The 16,033-nt window shown below is 34.0% G+C and overlaps 1 protein-coding gene across 2 annotated transcripts; it reads right to left on the bottom strand.

Annotated features, from left to right (window-relative positions):
• Nucleotides 1-493: 493 nt before the first annotated feature.
• Nucleotides 494-15,684, bottom strand: LOC119072041 (fibronectin type-III domain-containing protein 3A). Of its 2 annotated transcripts, none has more exons than XM_037177160.1 (6): nucleotides 15,301-15,684; nucleotides 7,568-8,189; nucleotides 6,990-7,183; nucleotides 5,646-5,871; nucleotides 2,999-5,577; nucleotides 494-2,892 (listed from the first exon to the last, which is right to left on the bottom strand). In XM_037177160.1, exons 2-6 carry the CDS (start codon nucleotides 8,037-8,039, stop codon nucleotides 2,521-2,523), a joined length of 3,843 nt encoding a protein of 1,280 aa, XP_037033055.1. In that variant the 5' UTR covers nucleotides 8,040-8,189; nucleotides 15,301-15,684; the 3' UTR covers nucleotides 494-2,520. The 2 variants fall into 2 exon arrangements, with proteins under 2 accessions (XP_037033055.1, XP_037033056.1); XM_037177161.1 differs by lacking the exon at nucleotides 15,301-15,684 and adding an exon at nucleotides 13,555-13,801.
• Nucleotides 15,685-16,033: the final 349 nt, after the last annotated feature.

Genomic DNA, 16,033 nt, shown 5'->3' with positions numbered 1-16,033 from the left:
TAATTGGGGAGGTGGGGGCGTGTATGTGTTTGTGTGTAGGAGGAAAGGGGATAAGATACATTTTTTTATAAAAAATCTATCAAAAATAAAATTGATTTTGTAAGAATATATTGAATATAATAATATTATTATTATGTTTCTTGTCTCATGTTTTTTTTTCTTCATTTATTTTGTTTTTATAAATATGAAAATATGTATATGAAAATATATTTGTTTTTTACTTTGAATATTTAAAAAAATAAAATTAATTATAAATAAAAAAATATATTTTTTTTGCATATAAAAATTGTTTTATAAAGATGATTTATCATTTTCTTTGCGTAAAAAAAAAGTATATAAAAAACAAACAAAAAATAAAATAGAAAAAAGTAAAAAAAAAATATTTTGAATGTAAGTTTTACCATTGACGCCTTACATGAAATTAAAAAACCCCAATAAAACCAAATCTTTTAATTTCCCTTTTCTTCTCATTAAATGCAATTTTCCCATTTCGTTTTTCATCTAAGCAACATCTTTTATGCAGATAAACAATGCACTATACCAATCGGAAATAATGTTAAGTGACAACACAAAAATCGATGCATCAATTCGTTAAAAATTTGTTTTGTGTTAAATTAGTGTAGGCAAGCAGTAAATTATTCAGAGAGTCACTTTTGCTCGTTACGCGTCGAGACAATTAGTCTACGTTTTATGAAGTTTCATTTTAAATTGAAGCAGACACGATTTTAATCTGGATTTAAGGTGGGCGATGATATCGCTTCTGTTGGTTTTCTTTTCAGTCGGTTTTGTATTCGTACGCATTGGATTATTCATCATCATTTCTACCATTTTTATCACAATCATTAGATCATTGGATTATGCTGATGACATGTCACCTAAACGATCTGTCATTTGTTATCAATGCCGATGACAGAAATAATAAATGGGCTCTGTCATTCTCTTATATAGCAAAACGTGTTGTACAACTAGAGAAGTAAGAGACTTCCCATCGAACATTTGACAATACGTTAAACAATCGAAGTAACGGATTTAATTTAATTGCGATTTTGGTAATGCGACGATACGCTTACGCTTGTCGTTTATGAAAGGTTAAACTAAACATAAACAAACAGCAATCAATTCAATTATCAGAATTAATTTTCGAAATTCTCAAAGAATACTAGCGGACTGGTAAGAATAGTTGAAGCAATGTTTTTTAGTCGGTTTCAATCTATCGGTTTTGTATTCTGTTTATCGAGTTATAGAGAGCTCTGCGGAGTTGTGTCAAATTTCATGACTACTTCAAGATCAGCTATTAAATCATTCATTCTTGCTAAAAAATAGTTTGTAAAAACAAGTAGTTTTGATCTCAAAACGATATTCTTGGTATAATCTGTGGTTTGACCTGTTTTATTGGCTGAAATTCCAATCTAACAGAAGCTGAGTAATCACGTTACGTTGCTAGTGTCACGAACATATTTGAATGTACAAGCGGCTCATCATCTGCTAACGTTAGTAACGACAAAAATATCCTCAGTTTAATCTGAGTGTGTCAGTCACTAGGAAATACTTCAAACAAAAGAAGTACAAGATTTAATGATTGTATCTCCATATACTTGTTGTTTGTAAAAGGTTTACTTTTACCACTTATTAGTTAGGACAGCCAGGACTGGGACAATTAGGTTTTTAGCTGCTGACAGATTTTATGCTACAAAGTCATCGAGTTGTGTAAAGGAAACCAAACAGCATACAAAACCTACCATTCAAAATATGAATTTCTCTTCTTTAAAAACAATTTTCTCGAAGAATTCAATTTAGGCCGTAAAACCATTCCAAAAAATTACTTGGATCAGTAGATTTCCAAAGCAGAAATCCAACGCACAATCCTAGATTAGCAACAATAAAATAACAAAGGTCATTGAACCATTACATTGAAATGAACGAGTGTCATGGATATGGATAAGGGATTTATCAATGGTACAGTCACAATTCCGGAAGATAATTTTGACAAAGATTTTGGATAACGATTACAATAGAATTTTATTCGAAATATTTGTATGGGTGAGAAAAAAATAGAAGAAGACAAATTCACGAAAAAAATATTAATTTTAAATTTAACTTTCACAAATCAGCCTTTTTCTTTTGTTGTTAATGTAAACTCTATCAAGTGACAAGCACGTTTAAAAATTAAACATTGAATTGCGTTGACTCTATAAAAATTATTTCATCAATTTTATGTCTTCAAAAATTATTCTCTTTTAGTTTCAATCATTCAACGATCTTCTTAAGTCGATTTTGATCTAAACGAAGAAATAATCTAAAATGTTACAAAGACACAACGGAAAAATCAACACAATTCCCTATACCAGTTGTTGATCCGATATGTTCATCCCTATTCGCTTTGCTTGCATTTCAAGTTCTCTTTTATATATTTATAATATTTTCGATTACATTTTGTTTTTTTTTTCTTTTAAAAGAAGGAACTGCATTGGGTATTTAAAGAAAAAAAAATGTGAAAAAAACGGCAACTGGATTATCTTTTTAACTAATAAACAATCTAACGATTGATGCAAATACGATTGTTAATACCATAAAGACCACAACATAAAACATTGCTTTCTCATTGTCTGATAGTTTTTTCCGATTCGAATAGATCGACGATAATTTGAAAATATATTTACCGACAGTTCCCTTTGATACTGACGCATCGACGACATCAGCGTCTCGCGGCGAATTCGATGTGGCCAATCGAGTATTGTCAACGATTGATTCCATTTTATGCTTAGATGTTGGGGATTGTGGTCCGGCCAGATCGCCACTTTGAGTGACTCGAACGGGATGAACGCGAAATGTGTAGGTTACATCGGCGTCGGCATTGTCCAAAGTAAACTGGGTCTCTTTGCCTCGATACACCTACAAATTAGGAATGAGAAAAAAAAGTTTGCGTTTACATGAAAGCATCTCAAACTGGCATCCCGTTCACAAATGGTGCGGAAACGAACTGATTGTAACAGCTTACCTGAACGAAATCCTGTTCCCGCGTGGACATTTGCAGAACGTATTCAACTACATCGGAGAATGTATTTTTGCTATGTTGCCATTCAATGGACAATTTTTGATTAGCTTCAGTTATTCGTGGTGGCTTCACGCTACTAGGAATAGTTGCACTTGTCCGGAATATATAATCATCTGAATAGTTTCCCAGTCCAGCATGATCTGTTTCGGCACATATCCGGAACATGTACGTGGTTTGCTCTTGTAGTTTCACCACTTTGAAAGTGTTGAAAATATTGCTGTAAATGACTTGATACTCCTTGGCACGGCTGTTGTACATTTGCAAGCGATATTTCGTCAGGTTGATGTTCTTTCCATCGCCCCATTTCAATTTCAACGAATTGTGTCCAATGTTCACACATTCTAAGACTGGTGGCACCGGTGGCAATGGATTAGTTGTTGCTCGCAATGCATGCGAAAACGGTCCGCCGCCAATTTCGTTTACAGCTTTGATTTTGATTTTGTACGTCGTCTCCGGTGACAGATTCTCAATCGTATACTCCAGCTCCTCATTTTCCGTTTCAACTAAACGGTCGCCGAATTCAATGCAATAATGGGTGATGGGAGCACCATTATTTTCAGGTTCTTTCCAGAACAGCGTAACGTTCGTTGACGTCACTTTGTGCGATTCGATTTTTGGTGCATTTGGAACGGCTGCTGGGGTTTGAGCGAATGTAACTGATGAGTATGGACTTGTTCCTGCTGTATTTATTGCACAAACTTTGAAGTAATACTTGGTGAATGGAATTAAGTTTTTTATTTCGGCCGAGCATGTGATGCCCTGGTAGCAAATGTTAAAATTGCCATTTTGATCATCTGCAGCACATGCCAGTTGGTATTCTTGAATTGGTGCTCCGTTCGCGTATGGTTCATTCCATGTAACGGTCAAATGGGTGCCAGATCGAATGGTTATTTGCGGCATTTCTGGTGATGACGGCGGAGCTGCTCCAGCAGTAAACTGCAATTGTTCAGACCAAGCGCCAGCACCAATACGATTATAGGCTCTAACTTGAGCAAAATACAATTTTCCCGGCAGTAAGTCCTTGGCAATGCTGTACATCTCCTTTCCCTTGTACACAGTCCATTTCAAACCATCGTCCGCTGATTCAATTTCTAGTTCATATTCAATAATTGCAGCGCCTCCATTATATTCTGGTAGTTCCCAACGAAGAACGGCCGCAAATGGGCCTGGAGTACTTCCACAATATGGTGGCGATGGTGTTCCCGGTACGACTGCATCAGTCGTAACCGAAATTGGTTCCGAATACATACTTAAACCTCCAGGTCCTTCACAGGCAACTCTAACTAGATGTGTCGTACCAGGTTGTAGACGATCGCACACCGCTTCCGTTTCTTTTCCTGTGTAAATGGTTTCGAAGTCCGTACCAGTACTAATTTCTAAATAGTAAAGTCTTATCTCAGCACCACCTTTGTCAGTTGGAGGCTCCCATCTGGCTCTGAAGTTAGTGGAATGTACTTTTCCTTTGATTTGAGGCTTTTGTGGACGGCCAGGTTGTTCTGGTTGCGTCTGAAATGTTACTAATTCGCTCCAAATCGATGCACCTCCCTCGTTTTCGGCACGGATACGGAATTGAAAATCTGCTGCTCGGTTTAAATTTGTGCATTCGTACGACGTTTCCTTGCCGGTGTAACACGTAAGGAAACCATGACCGCTTTCGCAGTCCGATATTTGTAAAACGAATTCCTCGTCCAATGTACGTCGACCCCAACCCAATCGCAACGAACTGGATGTTGAACTTTGCAATATAGGAGGTGATAATTGTAATGGTGGATTGCCGGACGTTGAATACGTTACGATATTCGAATACACCGATTTTCCACATTCATTAACAGCCGCTAGTCGAAAACTATACCAAGTCGATGCCATCAACTTCGATAGAGAGTATTGCTTCCCCTTCATTTTCGTGATTTCAATAAATTCGTTTCCCTTTCCTTCGTCACACTCTAAAACGTAATGCTGAATATGAGCTCCATTGTCAGCTGGTGCATTCCATCGTAATTGAAGCGAATTCTTTGTACGAGCAATCAGCTTTGGTGGTAGTGGCTGATCAGGTTCACATGCAGGCGTTACAAATGTTGCTGCTTCCGAAGCGGAACCGTGAACTTCTTCCAAATATACCTGCAAACACACCGAATATTCCTGGCCAGGACGTAAATCGCGTACACGACACGACAACGAGTGACCTTTGAATATGATTTTGTATTTGTCCTCCTTTCCTCTGTCGCTGAGCAACACCTCGTAGCGTAAATCTCTCGAATTGATTGTCACACCTTTGTCCGGTGCGCTGGTCGTCGGTTCTGACCATTGTAGCAATGCTGTCCGTGATGTGATTTCGGATATAACCGGCATTTGCACCGACGATAGTTGATCGATTATGGATTGTACGTCTTCTTCTTCGTCCGGAAGACTGGACGCATCTTCGGGTTCTTCGTAGACTCCATTTTTCGGTTTCTTTTGTACACCGTTTGTTTGTTCAGTTTTCGGTGCATTTGATACTGTCGATGATGACGACGAATTGTAGTCTGCAAAGGAAAATTCATTTTCATTTTTGAATTGAAATAACATTTTTTTTCGAGATCCGTCCACTTACTGTTACCATGCTTTTGATCTAATTTTCGCAGCAATTTTGTGTGCTGACGTTGTGTTCTTTCATCTTTGTGATAGTTATTGATCGGTTGGGTTGGCGAGTGAAGATTATGTGGCATTGGTTGTTGATGCAAGTGATTTGTTGGCATTGCATGATAGTGTGGTGGTCCGACACCAGGTCCAGGTGTTAATGGACTGTAGTAATGTTGTGTTGGATTGTTCGTAGCAATCTACAAATGTTAGAACAGTCGTTTAATTAACGCAAAATTACAAAACCGAAAAAAAAAATTGAAAATGTGAAACGTAAGCAAAAAGAAAATATTTAACGGAATGACAAACAGCTCAATGGCTACGTTCGAAACGAAATAAAGTTATCAATATGATCGAAGTAAATGTGATGAATATTATTCATTTGTTATCGTGACGACGACGAAACGATGTTTTATTAAAGGGCTACGGGTTGGTTATCAGTGTTTGTGAGCTCATTTAGAAATTTCACTGATCTGTATGCATGTGCATTTTTACACAGATACTTTCCCAGTGATAAGTGCAGTGAATTATAATTTCAGATACTGGTAACATTGCAATTGTGAGTACCGTTAGCATAAATTAAGGGGAAAATAGATAGATAGTAAGACAACTAAAAATCGATTGTCCGGGTACTGTACTAACCGGTACGTTAATTTAATCATGAAGAAACAGGTGTTATAATGTTTGCTCAAATGTTCTTGCATTTAGTTATTAAAAAACAATGAAAGCTGGATGGAGACAAATTCAAACACAATTGTCGTCAGCAATATAACCATAAATCCAAATAGAAAATTCAATATTTTCACATGCTTACATAACCGGGGAAAATATTTACTGTAACTGTCTGGTGTTTTGTTAAACAATACCGTCCCCGTATAAAGTAAATTAGGCGTATTAGTGGCACGTAGATATTGAACTTAAGTCTAAGTCATCCTCATAATCAATTTGTCGGTGATGTGTTCCTGGTTTCCCGGTTATATTTGGTCAGTGTTTGGCCCGATTCAGACAGTTGTTGGACGAAAAATATCTTTCGGCGAAGGTGCCACTTTTAGTAACAACTCTCAAAAGCCCCGATACAGACATACGCCACGGATCAAGAAAATTTCTCTTACGGCAAGACTTGCATATTGTATAATAACTATAAAGACTAAATTCTAGTACACTAAATCGTGAATATTAGAGTACGTCGACTGCGAAAGATTCAAACTTCCTAATTTGATTAATCATGTTAGAAGCTAGCCTAGCAGACAGTATGATAACAAACACACAATTAAAACTGCTGAGAATTGCAACAGCATCAACTTTGGCATAGACTTACATAGTGTCCCTGTAAATGTGGCATATCTTGCACTGTACTCTGTGCATGCATCTGATGATTTGTTGATAATATTACGTGACGAAGTGTCCTGTGCTCATCGACAATTTGTTGCATAACATGGCCAGGCGGTACTTGGACAGGCATTGCAACTGGTGGCGATCCACCCTGTGAAACCATTGGAACTGTAGCTGGACCTATTTCGGTGATAAATGTTTGCTGATTAGAATTTTTGTTTTTTTTTTCTTTACTTCGTCTTATCGTCGGTACATGTCGAAACATAAAGCAAGAAAAAAAACGAAGTCTTCGCGCTTTGGATCCAAAAAAATTGATGAAATGTTACTAATAATAAATAATCACGACAGCAGCATTTAAATTTTAGGTCTTTTGATAATGATAACACAGTTTTCATTTGAATTAGATTTTTTTTTGCTGCCGAGGTTACAATAAATGTTAGGCGGTTATCTCATCGAAAAATTTACATCCGTTTCTCGTGATAAATTATTAAATTTAGAAGTGAACGTTTGTGAAATGGACATTTTTCAGTGAAAACGTTTTTTGGCTAGTCAAAATGCACTTACCTCTAATGATCTCACGATTGCCAGCAATTTGGAATGTAACGGAAACGCCAGGACTAACATGAAAAAATACAACATGCTCGGGTGGCTGTGGTCCTTGCGAATGGGTCGGACAATAGTTTTGTTTTTCGAAGCCGGGACCGAAATGGAATACTGGTTCAACCATTGGCCATTGTCCGGCACCAGGCGGCACTTGTGCCGGCCCAATCGAATGTATATGATGATGCGGAAATGCACGACCCGTCGACACAAACACCGTATTTGTTTGTGGTTGCGGTTGTGGCGGCGGTTGTTGAGGCGGCGGTGGTGGTGGTGCCTGTTGCTGTTGCTGTTGCGTTGATTGTAGTTGACTTTTTGCTACCATTGTTGAATTGATTGAATGTTGTGTGGGTCTGGCCGTTGGTGCAACAACGGCTATTGCAGTATTAGTTGTTGATGTTACCGATACTGTGTTTGCGGAAGAATTACCGGCCATAGTTTTCTTTTGGGGTTTGTTTGATGCAACTTATTTTAGGCGTTGATAAATCAGGCACATATTTAGTGAAACAGTTATTCATGTACACATACGATGAAAAGACGAGAAATCCAGACCGAACTTTCGAATAATTTAACACGGATAGTTTATCTGAAAGAAGGAAAATTAAATTTTTAGATAAGAAAATTCGGATATTTAATATTTAATATTTTGTATCGATAAATCAGAAGAGATCCTATTAAACATAAAGCACAACATCTCTCAACAGATGCATGTTGTTGGCTAAATGTAGATGCAAAAGTTTGATAAATAATTTAACATTTTCCTTTTAACTGAAAACATTAATTGCAAATTCAATGAGTGGAAAACATTTTCAGTTATAATGTGAAAAGAAGGAACATCCCACCATTTATATATCTTTTCTTTATTCGTATAAAATGAACTCGAAGTTTTGTTGTGAAAATTGAACGACAAAAAAGAAACTAGTTATCAAGTTTCGTGGGTTACTGCACTGGCATTTAACAATATATAGCAATTTCTATAACAGTTGCGTGTATCCATACAGTTGTATACGATATGCCCATTACAGTACATTACATTAGTGAGTAATGTTAAGCTATGGCTCTGTAAATGACGAATGAGATTGCGACATTGTAATGGTCCATTAAATTTCCTATGAATTTATTCGGTAAAGACGAAGAAAGTTTTATTATGCAGAAGTATTCTAATGTTATTCTGAAAAAAAAAATATTTTCGATGCATAGCAAAATACATTTTTTGTATTCTGTGTCACTTGTTATAGAAAAGCAAAATAAAACAATAATGTTACATCGAGGTATAGATGATAGTGATCAAAGATTACCGGAAGTGTTTTTTATTTAAAATAATAAAAATTAATTAATTTATGGATCGTAAAATGTCATAAATTCAACAGTAAAAACGATGACATTCATTAACGCTTGCTTTCGATATCAATGTTACAGCAATATTCAAAACTAAGTATTTCAGTTGTTGATTCTCGTTTTTGCAAATTGCAAAAAATGTTTGAGAGTTGCAGGAAAAACTGGAACAACTTATAGTTTGTTTGCGTCAAATACATGTCAATTTTTTGCCGAGCCGGACTCAATTTAATTTTACCGGACTTATTAACTTAATAATTCCAGAAAGCGTTTGGGTTGGGTCTAGAAAGTCCTCAAACCTCTCATCTAAACTGAATAAAATTTTGGACAGAAATCGTTGGTGCAGAAAACCTAGAAATTCGCACATAAATAATCCGTGTGTCCAAATAAACTCAGTGGAAACCTAGTCTCACCAAAAAAAATCCAAAAATTAGCCTTGTTGAGCTAGAAGGTTAGAAGGTTAAAGTGAGTGAAAAAATGTTTGAAATAACGAGTGACAGTGACGAGTGCGAAGCACAATGGGCCGAACAAAGATGACCTATAAGTGCTCAGTTATGATCAAGGTAAATACACCACAAGGATACCAAATTTGGAAGTAACATGAAGTTAGAAGTGGATAACGGATGGTCATCTGTTATCGACAACGACTTCAGAACTTAAACGACTTAGCAAGGAACTCTGTCTTGTACCCTATATACAGAGGAAGTAAAAGATTACAGGTTCTAGTAAAAGTAAATAAAACAACAGGAGAGACAGAGTTAGTGATTAAGCTTGTCATTTGTAAATGGCTACCCGATTTTCGTGCTAAGCACACGTATCAAATTTCTCTGCTGTTCTGCGTAATCTATCAAATACTAATACTAAAACATCGAAAATATAGAAATAAATCAAACCAGAACTATCGATTGTCGGGCGTCGGCACTTAAAACGTTCAAATGAAAATATTCTCCGAGAAAAACTATAAAAAAAATTGAAAGTCCGGAAATGTGAACAACACGAAGCAAATTACTTATAATATCTAAATGTAGAAGATCAGCAAATACTTTCATGGTTACATGTGTATTGTAATTGTACCTGCATTCGGGGAAAAACACAACAATTGGCGCAAATAGTAAATAAAAGTTTTAACAATGAAATTCGTTTAAAATTCACCCATTGTACTATTTTTTACGATTATTGAGCTCGAAAGTAGTAAAAAAATTATTTAAATAAAAAAACAACAACTCTAAAATGTGGTTGTAGAACAGAAATAGCGTTGTTCGAGTTATGATTATGTGGTTACACTTTTTGTTATGTAGTATCCATGTATACACAACATGAAAGCATAAGCATAATTATATCTGGAGTCAGTTATGAACATCATCTCAAACATTGTATGTTGTATAAATGAACTTTTTTTTTCTAACATAGAGTCACGAAACTTTGCACTTGGTTTCGATATTCTTCGAAAATGTTACACATAGTCAAAATTTATATTGAGTGTAATCATTGAACAAAGTCAAAGAGTAATAAAATCGAAATATTTATGACCTATCGCCACATCAATAACCAATAACTAAAAATTGAATGGTTAGAGAAGAAAGCAATGAACATTTCTCAAATGTAATGTGCGTGTTAAGTGGCCACCAGCAAAAATTACATTCTTAACAATAAATGCGTTCATATTCCGAACGTACCATCCATAGCCGAACAATTAAACTGTGAACTGCTAATATTGCATTTCAATAAATGTATTTTAAATGATTGGCCGTTATTTTTAGGTTTTTTAAAATTGAACATTTTGTTGCAAGTTATGAACAAATAAAATTTACTTTATGATAAGTAAAATGCGAACATTATTTTTAATGCCGACTGGCATTTTATTATTATTTTCCATTATTTTCATACACATGCATCAAACGCAACAACACAAAGTTAGAATGCGCACATAGTATCGGTGAATTATTTTTGCGGAAAAGATTTATCGACAGAAGTAAAGGCGATTTCATATATTTTTTTCCTTTGTACCAAGCGTACAAAGAGAGAAGAACTTTTTAATGATACGCCTAAACAGCTAGAAGAAAAAACTTTTCATCGGGCTTCCCATTTTTCATTTTGATGGAAATTGAAGAATATAAAAATCACCAACGAAACATACTAAAGAGAACCCAAATTTAAAATGATCTTCAAGTAAAAACACAAAACTTTTTTTTTTGTTTGAGGAGTTTAATTTGACACCATCAATTTTGTAAGCGTCAGTGATTTCGCGATTTCGCACATTTTGCAGGCCTTATCTGAATTTTATGGAAGTTAATTTTCATATTATTTTTTTGCAATTAACCGGGTAATACCGGTCGATTCGGTTGTTATTGTGTAACCTTTGTCACTGATTTTTTTCACTTTCGTTTTAATTTGAGCTACAATTCAATTTTATTAAACAAGTTTATAGCGATTATGGTTGTGCTAGAGTTCTTTGTCCTATACGATTAATGGGAAGGTCATACACGTGTAAAATATATTTTTTTAAATGTCGCTTTGTCGGAGTGATGCGACCGGATCTCTTACCGGATTTAGTGTAATGCGTTTATCTAATTCATAATATGGATGTTCCAAATAAGAAAACTTTCTTGGCATATAACTAGAAATCGGAAACTAGAAATCGTTCCTTGAATTCTGTAAATAAAATTATGGCATGAAAGAGTAAGTCCTTCCTAGGTACTGCTCAATAACTCACACATTTTTAGTCACTAAATTTTTCACTACAATAAGACAGTCAAACTCCATACTCATTCCGAGAAGTTATGACCTTTAACCATAAAATTGTAGACAAAAATTCTAAAAATTCTATTTATTACACTTTACGTTCTTGACTTCCATTTCCATTCAAAATGAAATTACATTCCAAACGACCCATTCAACGTTTCAGCACCTACACCTTTCACTTTTCGTTTTTTAAACTTTTTTCTTTATTCGAATCTGCAAATACACTTTCAGAAGATAGCACTTGGAAAATCCACTTTAGCCGAATCGTGTTCAAATTAAATGAAGTAAAAGATTTCGTATTAATGTCTTGATAAAAAGGAGTAAAAGATCCGATAGTAAAGATACACTGATCCAATCGATCAACTCGATGGCAAATTTTTAAGTAATGTTACCAACGTACAAGCTCCATCCGATAACACTTCGTACAAGTCTGAATAAATCAACAGCTAAACCAACCGGTCAAATGAAAGTACCATTTCGCGAGAGGCAATTTAATAAACGGAATGTTCGCAAGTCATTTGGGCAGTGTGTGAACAAAATAGAAAAAAAATCTTTCCAAACAATTCACCCAATATTTATTGTAATGCACTGTGGTTTACATAAGGTTTAATTAGTGTAGAGAAAAAAAATGTATTAACAATAGTTTCCGAGTTTGAAAACTTTTACGGCGAATGTATATTATAAATGAGTGTGTACGTACCGCACCGCCAGTATGCAATGGTTATTATAAAACATAAACAGCAAAAATGAAGAGAAGAGGAAAAAAAATTACATTCTGGATAATTACACAAAGTTTAATTAAATAAGTTGAAGCATAGTCAACTCAAAACAGATCGCATACACTGATAACTGTAATTAGCTGAGATATAGTAATTTTATTTTCTGATTTATTCCAATTTCACGTATTAAGTGTTTGGCGAACATAGAATAACTGTCTTTTCATTTGCAAATTTTTGTAATTTTTTTTAAATGTAAAATATAAAAATGACGGAGACAACTGAAAGGCGAAACCGTATGATTCAGTGTTATGGTTGTGTATATAAATGTACTTTGTACACTTCATTCATATTCGAACAAAAATTGAAAATTTATTTACGCGTATAGATTTTCATGAGAAAACTCAAAGAGTACATTTTGAAATAAATATAATTGAAAGAAGTAAGATGAATAATAATAAAAAAAACCAAATCGAAGAAGAAATAACCATTTCAAACAAAATAAACATCGAAGCAAAATGAATAACATTTAAGAAAACAGACACAGAAAAAAATCTTATTTTGTACATAGAGTCTCGAACGACAAGTAGAATATACCAGTTAGCCACAGAGAGTACGATCTCTGTGCGCGCCTGGGAAAGTTTCGAGTTTGATTTATTTGTTTGTTTCATCAGAATTGGGATGACTAACGAATTATAAATTGAATGCATATTATTCGTTGTTTTACTTAATTAATTACACTACACGAACCCGACTGTAATAATCGCTGTCTTATTATATGTATACATACTACTCTCGATATAATGTGTGTTGTATATAGAATGAATGTCTGTAACAGTATAAAAACCGTCGAGAAATGGATATAAAATGGATAAAACACTTAAAGTACAACTCGATATAAACGAAAAAAAAAGAGTAATGTGATGTTTTGGAATGCATGTAATTGTAATACACATAACATACAGATGTGTATATCTATTTTGTATGTACACGGCTGCAGCCATGGATTATAATATATACATTACAGCATATATATATTCAATATACACAAAATAGAAGTAGAAATAAATAGAAAAAAAGAAAGAAGAAAAAAAACCATAGAAACAACAACCGAAGTGATATAAAATGCAAATCGAGTATGAATTACGAATTACTCACCTCTGAATTTTATATTATAGTTTTATAAAATGGCATGGTCTCTAGCTTTCATTTCGCAAACACTACTTTTTTCTGTATTTTTAATTTTTAATTTAATTTATAAATTGTCGTGCGATCTAATTTTCTATTCCGTTTCGCAAACCAAAAAATAAATAAATAACGAAATAAAAGAACCACAGTACACCGAGTCACAATAATTCCGCACTGGAATGATTTTGGAAACACTTTTAATTTTTCGGTCAATTCAATTTCGATTGGCGATGTTTTACGCCGTGCACACACTCAACTTATAACTTTTTGCTATGCAAACTTAATATAATTATTTTACGAAAAATTAAAATTAATCCAAACTGATAGTTCCATATAGTTAAAAGCATTAATAATAATGTAATAATAATAGGTAGGATACCGAGGTGTATTATAGTTTAAAACCGTAGGTATTATACACTATATTCTCCGAGATACACGATTTTAAAACCAGCAATACAACATTGAACAATATATTTATATTGGAAGAGTTATATTTTTCATATTATCTCTCCAAGTTAATATTCGTTTTTATGTTATTTCTTATTTGTTGCTACACCTTATAAAACATTCCATTATAAGTACCTCACGAGTATTCGTTAAGAAGAACAAAGAATAACTAACTGCAGAGCTATGCAATATCGCTTTGTTGGTACATAAGAGAACACATAAAAGTAAATACAGAAAAATAAAAGAAGTTTGTAGTAAAATGCAAAAGAAAGCAAAACGAAACATAAAATTTATATTGCCTCTACCATCACACAAAAATATGGTCTTGACTTCGTGGAGCTTTTTGTTGTAATTTCAATCTTTTTATTATTTTTTTTTCATTCTTCTTCTTCTTCTACTTCTTCTTTTCCTTCTTCTTCTTCTTCCGAAGCAAAAGTCTCTCTCAATCTCAACATAAAAATCATGAAATTAATTAAGGTCAATCACCAAAACTGAATTCCATTTCATATATTTTTCTGTATTAATCTCTTAGATGAACTGTAAATTGAACTCTTTTTTTTCGTATTATTATTTTTTTAATGCCCCGCAGGCAATATTCAGATCAATGAACACAACACACACTCTTTTTCAATGGACCGCATTATTCCAATTGCGTCGCGACCAACTCTCTTATTAATATTAAACTATACATTCAATCACTTTGAAGGATGGATCTACGGTTCGATTGCAATTTTTTTTTTCAAATGGAATTTTGAATTAGGAAAAAAAAAGTTTGTTGAATTTTGCGTTCCATTATTATAATAATGATGGATATAGAGAGATGCGGTAATTAAAATTTCAGGGTGTAAACAATAAGAAGTATTAAAGCACAACGTTTATTTTTTTCGAGAAAATTGAATGGGAAACATACACTTGATCAACGGCACACATATATATATATATATATGAACATGAGACGGAATAAAAATATGCCACGAAACGTTTCACGAATTACATTTTTCTTCATTCCGTTTGATAATTCGAGATGTTTAATCAGTGGCCGTACTTTTCTGTTGTATTTATTGATTCAATCAATTTATATCAACAAATATATGTAAATAAAGCGATTGCATCCAATTAAATTACAACATACGGCTGGAAATCGAATAAAAAATTTTTTGTTGGCCACCCACCGAACGCAATATCCAGACAATATCCTCCTTACAGAAAAAAAACTTTTTTTTTGTCTGGTTCTTTTCTTACTCTAGTTTTGAACGGTTTAATACTTACATTAATTTGAGACATTCACTGATTCGATAGCACATAACAGCAATTTGCAATAGATTTTTCGGTAATATTCAAGAGAAAATGTTTGCAAATTAGCAAATCAAATATTTTGTGTGTCCAACACGTATACAAAACGTCAAACATTTATTTCATACGATTTCTAGAAGCGAACATTAAACGTACACTCTAAAAAAACTATGGGAGAAAACATCCGCCTTTTTTCACTTGCACAGTCTTTCAATAAAACATTTTTCCTTTAAAATCTCTGCCAATCACAAATTTACGTCAATCTCCAGACATGCACGAATTTGTTGTCATTGGTTATCAATTATTTACTTATTGAATTCGATTAAATTAAAAATAAAAGAGTGTGATAAAGTTTGCGGCATGAACATCAAACGCATGCACCACACAGTACTAAAAACCGGGGCGCCATTTAATATTGAATTTTTCAGTTCTTCTTTCGTCCGAATGTGATATAACAGAATAACGATGTTGCGCATATGGTCTGACCTTTCTATCAACTCGCAGTTGATAAAGTTTTGAGAATTTAATTCCCATCGACATTGATCAGCTGCAAATTCTTTCAAGATATGTCCACGACTCATATAACCCATGCTTTGTTGTAAATCTTAAAAAATGTATATAAAAGGGACAAATTTGACATAGAATTACTGAAACACTCTCATAATTTGCGTAATCCTCAACGAACAAACGTAACGTTAAACTGCTATAA

This window comes from Bradysia coprophila (assembly GCF_014529535.1).
Source record: "Bradysia coprophila strain Holo2 chromosome IV unlocalized genomic scaffold, BU_Bcop_v1 contig_5, whole genome shotgun sequence".
NCBI classification, from domain to species: Eukaryota; Metazoa; Arthropoda; class Insecta; order Diptera; family Sciaridae; genus Bradysia; species Bradysia coprophila.
This window is presented reverse-complemented; position numbering and strand designations above follow the sequence as displayed.